General features: G+C 41.0%; 1 protein-coding gene across 4 annotated transcripts in view; it reads left to right on the forward strand.

Annotated features, from left to right (window-relative positions):
• Positions 1 to 1,427: 1,427 nt before the first annotated feature.
• The window catches only part of cpm (carboxypeptidase M), a 32,086-nt gene continuing 23,151 nt past the window's right edge, over positions 1,428 to 10,362 (forward strand). Inside the window, exons 1-5 of one of the 4 annotated variants that reach the window (XM_020588293.1) lie at positions 1,428 to 1,610; positions 1,737 to 1,839; positions 2,356 to 2,447; positions 5,319 to 5,498; positions 8,465 to 8,562. In XM_020588293.1, coding sequence (XP_020443949.1) covers positions 5,333 to 5,498; positions 8,465 to 8,562 — 264 coding nt within the window. In that variant the 5' untranslated portion in view covers positions 1,428 to 1,610; positions 1,737 to 1,839; positions 2,356 to 2,447; positions 5,319 to 5,332. The other 3 variants (XM_020588295.1, XM_020588294.1, XM_020588296.1) reach the window with 3 other exon arrangements.

Below are 10,362 nucleotides of genomic sequence, written 5' to 3' on the forward strand. Positions count from 1 at the left end.
GAATCCTCAAGGGCCATCTAATCTTTCCAGGGATCCACAGAATTTACTCAAAGACCATCAGCACCTCCTCCAGGACTACGACACCCTCAAGGTCAGCTATGGACCCATAACTCCTATGAGGAATTTTAAAGCCTCCCCAGGAAATTCTACACCTCTTTAAGGACTCCTACAATTTACTTCCACATCACTACAGTTCTTTTAGTGAACCCTAAAATGTCATCAAGGCCCCTGCAACCTTCTTAAACATCCCTACATCCCTTTGCAATGTGCTTCAGGACCTCTTCCAGTCCTCTCCAACTTCTGTAAGGACCCTACATTCTACCCAAGGCTCCCTACAGCCCCCTTAACTCACCCAGAATACTACAAAGCCTTCAAGGATCCCTGCAACCTGTTCATGGACCCTTGTACCCATTCAGTGACCACTACAATACTTATAGAGATTCCTACAACCTCTTCAGAGTCTATAGTGTCAAAGCCCCTATTACCCCTTCAAGGACCACTCCCACCCACTTATATCATTTTTAAGGATCCCTACAAACTGTTCAAGGACCACCACATCTTCCTGGACCTTTACAGGTGTCAGGGACCAAGCAGTAAGGCAAAAGACACAGCTTCCAAAGTTCAAAATAAAGGGCTTTTTATTAACCCAAAAGTAAGAAAAATACAAAATTAACATCAGATAAATTGGGCCCTAAAAGAGGTCAACAAAAGATAAGGAAACTCAAAATACAGCAAACTGAACTGTCCATTACCTCAACAAAACCAACTGACCTCGCAAATGACTGACTGACTGACTGACTCTCACTCACTCACTCACTCACTCACTCACTCACTCACTCACACACACACACACACACACACACACACACACACACTCTCCCCCCATTCTTATATTGGGCACTTGGTGTAGTCCAGGCCTACTGGGAGGTATTTAAATCTGCTGCTTCCTCAGTCCAAACTTTTGGCTGCACCGCCAATGTACTGAACTGTACATGCTTATACAGTTATGGAATGAAACCTACAACCTCAAGGACACATACATACAACATGCCTTAAGGGCCCTAACAGATTAACTTGTTTGCAGTGACCCCTCAACGCCCCCTCAAGTATTCATACAAACTCTTCCAGGATGCTACAACCTCTGTAAGGACCACTGGATCCTCACAGGGAGTAGAGAAACATTCAAATAATCATATACTTTACTAAGACTCCCAGAACCTCCTCAAGGACCTTATTTAATCACCTTTCTGCTACTAGTTTCTACTGCAGTCCCTGTAGCTAAAGAGACTAGGTAGCAGTACATACTGCGTGTGTCTTTTAAACTGTGTTTATTCTCTGCGCGGTTGTTATTGAACTTGTTATGTTGTGTAGTTTAGAGCTGCAACCAGCAGGTGGCGCCAAACCCCCACAGAACCGGCCTGGAGCCGGTTTGGCCGGCTGCTTCCTGTTTGCGTCCAGCTGGAGTCAGACCTCTTCCTCATCACAGACGCTTTATTCCTGTTTTCAGTCTAACGTCAATGAATGAACCACCTCTGGACTCCAACGGCAGAAGATCTGTAGCCTGGAAACTTGAGTTTGTAAAAGGCACAAAATGTTGGAGAGTGATGATGGTGCGGGCGAGATAAATGTGTGGTTAAGGTTAAAAAAAGAAGCTGTATCCGTAACTGCTGAAACACGTATGAATCCTTTAAGTTTTAGCTTTCTTTTGCAAACATATTGCTCATGCTTTTTCCAAGGGTTAGTTTGAAGTCTACAGTTTGAGATAAAGGAAGTCAAGGCCACACTGTCCTCTGTGTGGGAGAGGGACTCCTCCTCTGCCAGTAGATTTCCATTCATACAGTATGTCCATTTATTTTTTCTTAATATTCAGACTTGTCAGTATCCAAAAGCACCAACGTGACAGCACTAATGTTCAGTGTGACCCAGAGTAAATGTGTAGTAGGCCTGGGTTCCTGTTTACTCTCTGAGCTGATCTGACCATGTTTCCTGACCTCTTTTGTACTTTATGACTTTATGTACCTCGTTTCTGTTCATTCGTGTAGTGGCTGCTGCACCTAATGCAGTCAAATATCTATCTATTTATCTATCTATCTACATTAATATAAATGGATCATGTATATAATATTATACATTATGAGCTTGAATATAAATTAAGCACATTTCTTCAGAAAGTGTGTGAACTGACTGACTCGACGTTATGTTTCATTCATAAACCTGTTGAATGCGTTTACGCTTCTCTAAACTCCGCCCCTGCCGGATAGACACAGGGACATCCGCTGGTGAATACCCAACATTGATTCAGAGGAGACAGACGGACGCCGTCTTCTTTTTAAACTGTCTCATCTGTCTCTACAGGAGCTGGAGTGTCGTCTCTCTGCCGGCGTTGGCCCGTGTTTCCTGGGATCAGCGGCGACACACGAACCGGTGAAACGACCGTCAGCGGACAGGTAGGACCGGTGAGCGTCGGTACTAATCCAACGGTCCCTTAAAATGGAACAGTATGTGGAAACAGTTTAATGATGTGCGCGGCCACACTGTGCCTGTAACTTTGCTCCAGCGTGCCTGCGGTGCTGAGGAGTCTCTCATGCTGGTCCCACGGACACGCTCCCGTACAATGCGGCTACATGACACTGTCTGCTAAGGGTTCGTCAGCGATAAGTGACAATGATCCACGGTGAAACCGTCATTACACGTCACGAATCAGCCAGTGGTCAGAAACTGAAACAATTGGTGCATAAAGAGTTGACTGGCAGAAAGTTAACTGTGGGAGAAGTACTCAGAAGTACCACAGTGCAAAAATACTCTGTTACAAGCAAAAGTCCTGTATTTTATATCTTAAATAAAAGTACAAAAGTATTAACATAATCATGCTGTACTCATCCTGCAGAACGGCCCATTTCACATTGGATCATAGTGACTGATGCATTACTGTGTTACTGTGAAGTACTGTCCATCCTGCTGGGTAGCTGGTGGACTTCCCACCAGGACCAGTAGAGTCTGATGGTCCTACTGGGTTTGGTTTGATTCATGTGATTCTGGAAAGGATCTGAAGTTATCAGATATGTACTGCAGTAAAAAGTACACGGTTTGTCCCTGATGTGTAGTGAAATCACAGTATGAAGTAGCAGGATCAAGTACAGATAGCAGCCTTTAATGAAAAATCCAGCCTTGTCACATCACAGGCACATATTGTGTTTTGAAAGTGTTTATCAGTCTAAACACAGGACAAACCATCCCCGGAGTTGTTTCCTTTATTTGTACAAAACCTCAGACAAACAGAAAACCCTTGTTGAGATTTTCTGCCTTGGTAGCAGCAGTTAAAAAAACAGCAGCTTCAATCATTTCAGTATTTAGTTTTATTTTTACCTTTGTTTTAAGATAAATGTTCATAAAGCCAGGTGGCAGAATGTTCACCCTGAAAACCCAGATTCTTTATATCAAAATGACCAAATAAGCAACAATCAGTGTTAAAGATCAGAACATGCTAACAAGCACAAGGTCAGTTACAGACTCAACTGCCTTCATCCTTTTTTGTCACATTCATCTAAAACACACTGGAGTTTGATTTGATTTGATTTGATTTATTCTTTCAAGCATGTAAAAACAGTTGATATGACAGCACACATAATTTTACACATAATCCAATATCAATTTGCTTATACCTAGTACATGCTTGAATGGAGTAGGAAGAAGTCAGACTTATCCAGTCCTACCCCCTAACATCATCTTACAATCACTGGATTGCAAACAGTAAATAATTCACTTCTACCCACACAAGTATTATACTAAAAAAGATTATACAGTGTTAACATTCTTACATAATTACATTCTTAAATAATTATCTTCTACACCATACAAGTAATATACTAAAGAATTATTACAAAGTGTTAACATTCATACACCACACCCACAATAGTCCATGTAATTAATCATTGAGCCTGTTCTTGCATATATCTTGATTGACACATACCTTTATGTTTATATTTAAACTCGTCAATTCTATTACTATTTTTTATGTCCACACTTAACTTATTCCATAGTCTTACCCCACTTATGGAAATACAAAATCTTTTTTTGGTTGTACGTATAGCATGAATTTTTAAATTTAACTGACCCCTTAAATTGTATCCCCCTTCCCTTTCATTAAATAGTTTTTGAATTCCACCAGGTAATAAATTGTTCCTGGCTTTATACATAAACACTGCAGTCTTATATCCCACTAAATCAAAACATTTTAACAATTTAGACTGTATGAAAGCTCCATTGGTGTGATCCCTATACCCCATCTTATGCACAATTCTTATCGCTCTTTTTTGTAATATATACAATGGTTGAAGTGAGCTTTTGTATGTGTTTCCCCAGTTTTCAACGCCATACTCTAAGTATGGTACCCCCAATTTTCAATTGAAGTTCATTATCTAGTCTACGATTCCCAAATACCATAAATTTAGTTTTATCCAGATTCAGAGATACTATTGTATATTACTATCACACCATTTTTCTATCTTCTCAAGTTCCTGCGAAACCCGTCCAGAGAGTTGCTGTAGGTTTTCACCCGATGCCCATATGGTAGTGTCATCAGCAAACAAAACCACTTTCACTAAATCAGAAACCTTGCATATATCATTAATGTATAGTATAAATAATTTAGGTCCCAAAACAGAACCCTGAGGCACTCCACATACAATGTCCAGCTCACTCGATTGGTATTCACCCAACTTCACAAATTGACGCCTCTGTGTCAAATAACTTCTCGAAGTATCGAGTTAACAAACTGCCACACTGCTGTGAGAAGACAGACGCTGTCCCTGTATTCGCAATAAAGCAGTGGAACCACATTACTTTGCTCTTCATCATTTACTGTAGCGTAGTGTAAAGGTTTGTTTAAAGAATTCTTTTGGATGGTTAGGACTTATTGACTGTGTTAAAACAACATGACCTTCAAATCATAAAAATGATTATATACAACTGTCTGCTGTTAACTACGTTATCAATCGCTTAAATGTATCTAATCTGTTATTAAATAGTTTTTCCAAGATTTTTGAAAACTGTGACAACAGAGAAACCGGTCTATAATTTGTGAAGTTGTGCTTATCACCAGATTTATACAGTGGAATAACCTTTGCTATTTTCATATTATTGGGGAACTGCCCAAGTCGAAATGTTAAAAACATGGGTTAATGGTTTGCATATCCCCTCAATTACCCATTTAACCATTGTCATACTGATACTATCTTCTTCCCACACTGACCCAAACACCTGATGTTCTTGTCATTGTTTTACACCTGTTGACTTTTTATATTTCTCTCCTCCCATAGGTTGCACTGCAGTGATGTCATCACTCCTCCTCTTCCTCCTCCCTTTTATCATCATCATCCCCACATTAACGCTGGACTTTCATTACCACAGTAACCGTGAGATTGAGCAGTACCTCCTCCAGCTCAATGCCTCCAACCCCAGCATCACGTACCTGTACAGCATCGGCCAGTCTGTCAGAGGTAATGTCTGTTCTTTGATGAATCCTTTAGTTTGTAAAAAGTCAGAAAACTGTGAAAATGTTGAAGGTGCGTCTTCAAATGTCTGGGCTTGTCTTACCCTGTACAACCAACAGTCCACAAACTGGTGTCTTTACAGTCATGGAAAACTGGAACTCTTCATATTTGAATTTTTTTTACATTATTCTCAAAGATTCATAGTTAATCACATATCAAAATACCTGATTAATTAACTAATCGTTGCTGCTCTAGTGACAACACATCTGTCTCACCGTTGGCTTCGTATGACTTGTCTATCAGACTCCAGACTTCCACAGCGCTCACACAGTTAAATCCTCTGTGAAAGAGTCTGAACACAACCTGAACATCACAAAGGAGGATTCACTGTTGGATTAGACTGACTCGGTTTGACCTCGGTGTTCCTAATAAACTGGCAGCTGAGTGTATATTACAGGGTTAGCTGTTCTCAGTGTTTTGCAACACAAATCATATGGATCCTGCAGGCAAATATCTGAATTTGAATTTTATATAAAAAGACAGAAATTGCACACACACAGGGGATGACGGTTCATTGATAAAGTACCAGGTGTCAGTCACTACAGCCACCATGACACTGAGTGTGTGTCATATACTGGGACTGCCAACTGAGGTTAATTTAATCTGGGACACAGTAATCTGGCTAATCACACACACATACACACACACAGATTGAATCTGAACTCATACACACACACCGGCTGGCCTGTCTCCAAGCGGTGTGTGTGTATGTGTGTGTCACCTCGTCTGTCTGCAGCCACTTTATCCCTCATGTTGCTGTGATGACTCATTCACACTTTACTAAAGCTCACTGTTTCGTGTGGACACGTTTTTCTGTGGCTGTGTGGACAGATTTGAGTTATATACCATTGTTATGAGGACATTCCATCCAGTTCTCACACCTCAAAGAGCTGTTTGAAGGTTCAGCCTGGGCGGGTGTTGGAGCGGTGATTGTTAGGGTCAGGGGCTGTGTTAATGAGTGTCCTCACAGCTGCATTAAGACCAAAGCATGTGTGTGTGTGCCACAGATCTGCAGAGACTTGCAGCATTTCATTCATCTGCAGCACCGACAGTAAACACACTCAACAACGGTTGTGTTTACATGGAAACTTCTACACAAGAGCTCGGCTTCATCAGAGGCTGCCTTCAGTCCCTTAATCCCCCCGAAGAATGATCATGTTCTTTTTGTTACCTTAAAACCTCTCTCTCATCTAGCACCGCACACACGTTCAGCTTCTTGGCAAAGTCATCCATGGCATTTGACTGGGGTGTGTTGGGTGTCAGATTTACTAAGCCACAAAATTAGCACTGCAACATGTTTTCCATGTAGAGGTGACCTTGTGCTGCCTTTAACCCACAGACTGTATATAAAGATGGATGTCACCACTTCACTCCACTATGCAGAAGGGAAGGTAAAATTCCGTGAATACAGCGGCTGCCATCTTGGCATTTTGTAATCAGTTTCTGCGCAGTAGCAACCAGAAGTGGAGTGACAGCATCAGACTGCCAATCAAAACTGTTAGTTTGCCTGAATCACTTGGTGTCCTCAGTCCCTAAATCTCTTGTAAGTGTTGTGCAGAGGAACGGCAGCGTCACACTGTGGTAAATGCTTCACTATCCCAACTTTTGTTGAAACATGTTGCAGCATCAGGATTGAAGTGAGTGTTTGTTTTGAACAAAGAATAAAACTGATGAGGTGTCACGCCACATAATGTGCTGCTGTGTTGTTTTCAGTGCAACACAGAGCACAGATAGTTTACACATCACTGTTTTGATTTGGGGTTTCTGAACTAACCATAAACACTCCACTTGGCTTTTTGGTCAGGCCATTAACCAGTAATGAACTGGGGCTTATGGGAACTGCAGTTTGTTAAAGACCACAGGTTTCAGAGAATGAATTAGATGGTTGAAAAGATATCAAACAACACTGACTGTGACATCTTCAGATATTTTAGTTGTTTGTAGACCCAGGCATACACAAAAACAGTATGTAGTTACAAATACATGTGCATAGTGGGATATACTGTATGATGAATTGACTGGTCTCGAGCTGACTTTTGTTGTGATGTAGAGCTATACAAATAAAGTTTTATTGAATTCAATTTATTTGTGTTTATGATTTGGTTGAGCAGTAGGATGGGATATTTATTTTGTTTATTTGTATGTTTGTTTTTCCCTGTCTGTGTAGTCACAAGTAAATATTGTAAGCACTGTCTTATTTAAAGCTGACACTACAGTATCTTTCTGCTTCAGCTGCTTCAGTTTATAATGTATATAAAGATAGGTGGTAGATACAAATAAAAATGTTGATCACAATCAAAGGCTGCTAAAATCCAGAAACTGTGAATAAGCAACAACAACTAGCTTTTTTCCCTCTCCCTTCCTCTATGCACATGTGAGCGACACAAGATGAGAAATACTGTTCTAAGGTTGGACTTAACTTATTGGTTACAGATGTTTTCTTGCTTCTGGAACAGAAATTGGTTGTTCAGGTTTCACTTATGTTTGCCAATTTACAGATGGCTTCATGTGTCTGCCATTCGGAGCAGGTATTTGGTTTATCAGAGCATCTTCATAACAACAGAATCAGAACCTTAAAGCTACAGGTACTGAAACCAAAACAGTGAGCTAAAAGACACTAAAATGCTTCATAAGGCTAGGGGGGAACTTGGGAGATCATTCTCTGTGGGATTGTCACTACTTTTCACATTATACATACTCGTTATTAATTTAAAAGGGTGTAACTTTAAGCTCGGTTCTATTCCCTGGAAAATTAGACTGACTGATCCCAGACCAGCTGAAAGTCTCAGGAGATATTCAGCTCCCAGTTAATTCAGTCCTACAGAATCTTGTAATCAGCAAAATAGGTTCCTCACAAATTATGCACAAAGTGTCATTTTGTAATAACTGTGTTTACTCTCTGTCTCCACAAGGTCAGCAGCTGTGGGTGTTGGCTCTGGGTCTCAGTCCCCATCGTCACACCATCGGCATCCCCGAGTTCAAATATGTGGCTAACATGCATGGAAACGAGGTGAGACAACATACATGCACACACACAAACAGGTCCCCTCCCTGTCGACAGAAAGCAGGAATAAAAGGAGACTAACAAAATCAATAAAGGCCATTCAGAGTCAAACACTACACACACGCTTTTGTATTCAGACAACGGACTGTGTGTGTGCGCCTTTGTATTTCTTACATTATGGGGACTGAAACCTGTTAACACACTCACAATGTTGGGACTCGGCCATCCATTGAATTGAGGAGAATGAATCGAAGTTTGGACTAAGAAACTGAATGTCGCATCACTACTGTACTTAACAAGTGGATTGTGAATTTTAGGGTGGCAACATGGTTTAAGGTCAGGGTTAGGTATTAGGGAGGGTTAGGTATTAGGGAAGTAGTGGTTATGGTTAAGGTTAGTATAAGTCTACAGGAAATGAATGTAAGTCAATGTAAAGTCCCCACAAGGAATGAAAACACACCACGTGTAGTGCTCTGTATTATTGTCAAATGGCCAGTATGCTGAGTCAGCACTAAAACATTAGATGTTATAAATCAAATCTGTGGATTTATGAATTCTACAGACACAACAACAGCAATAACCAACTCGGAGAGTGAAAAGACGTCCACTGACAGCAGGTCAAACGTCTCATACTCAGAAATACTTAGTTTTTCCAGCTGCCAGTAGTCATGTCATACAGCTAAAAGTCTGAACCAGCGGCTGCCGGAGTGAAGAGGTGGCGTCTTTAGCACAGAGAGAGTGGGATAAAGAAAGAGCAACAACCAGGGTTAACATGGGTTTGGCTGTTTGACATGGAGAGGGTTAAAAGCAGCCAGAGGACTCAGAGTGGATCCAAATGTGGCCTTCCTCCTTCTGGATGTGTTAGCATCTCAAGCTAACATGTTTGTTTTGGTAGCATTAGCCACCTAGCATGGTCAGGATTTAACATTTCTGTTGAATTAATATGATTTTAATTTGGTAGGAACTGGAGCTTAGTGTCACATCAACAGTAACCAGAGCATTCTGCTGGACTGACATGTTTACTGTTAGCCAGCTAACACTAGCTTCAGATTGGAGGTCACAGTTTGTACAGTTTGTTCCAACCAGGCATCCGTAGTTTACATCATAGCTTCAGCAAATAGGACATGATGGGACGGACAGAGAGCAGTTTATGGTGTCAGTTTGTTTTGAGTCTCACTGGAGCCTCTGGGCTGAAAAGACATTATATCAGATGAGGTTCAAGACAAGGAGGAGGCGACAGTGGTGCAGTGGGTAGAGCAGTCGTCTCCCAACCAGAAAGTTGAAGGTTCGAATCTTGGTGCCTGCAGTCCATGTGTCGAAGTGTCCTTGGGCAAGACACTGAAAAAAAAATTACCCCGGATGGTTACAGCTGTCAGTTGAGTTGGCACCGCAGATGGCTGCCTCGGTTCTGTACCAGAAACAAATTCCTTGTGTGTGTAATATACTTGGCCAAATAAAGGTGATTATCCTTCAAGACAACAATGAATGAATTTATAATGCAGTCATTTTCAAATAAAACAAATACAATGAAATCTATTAATCTAACATTTAATAAAATAAGACAATAAATAAGAAGTGAAAAAGCAGTTTTTATTAAAAACCATCTAAAGGAAACGTTTTGGCTACCTCTGATAAGAATCTAGTCTCCGTGGTGACAGTCAACACTGCATTTGTGTAAAAGCTGGCGGAAATGTCCTTAAATAGACAAGTCACGCCTGGACACACACAATCACATGGTCAGCAAACAGAGGCAGTAGAGTGTGTTGGCTCCAAGGAAATGTCCAGAAAAAGGCCTTTTCACTGAGC

Source organism: Monopterus albus, unplaced genomic scaffold, assembly GCF_001952655.1.
Source record: "Monopterus albus unplaced genomic scaffold, M_albus_1.0 scaffold524.1, whole genome shotgun sequence".
Lineage (NCBI taxonomy): Eukaryota > Metazoa > Chordata > Actinopteri > Synbranchiformes > Synbranchidae > Monopterus > Monopterus albus.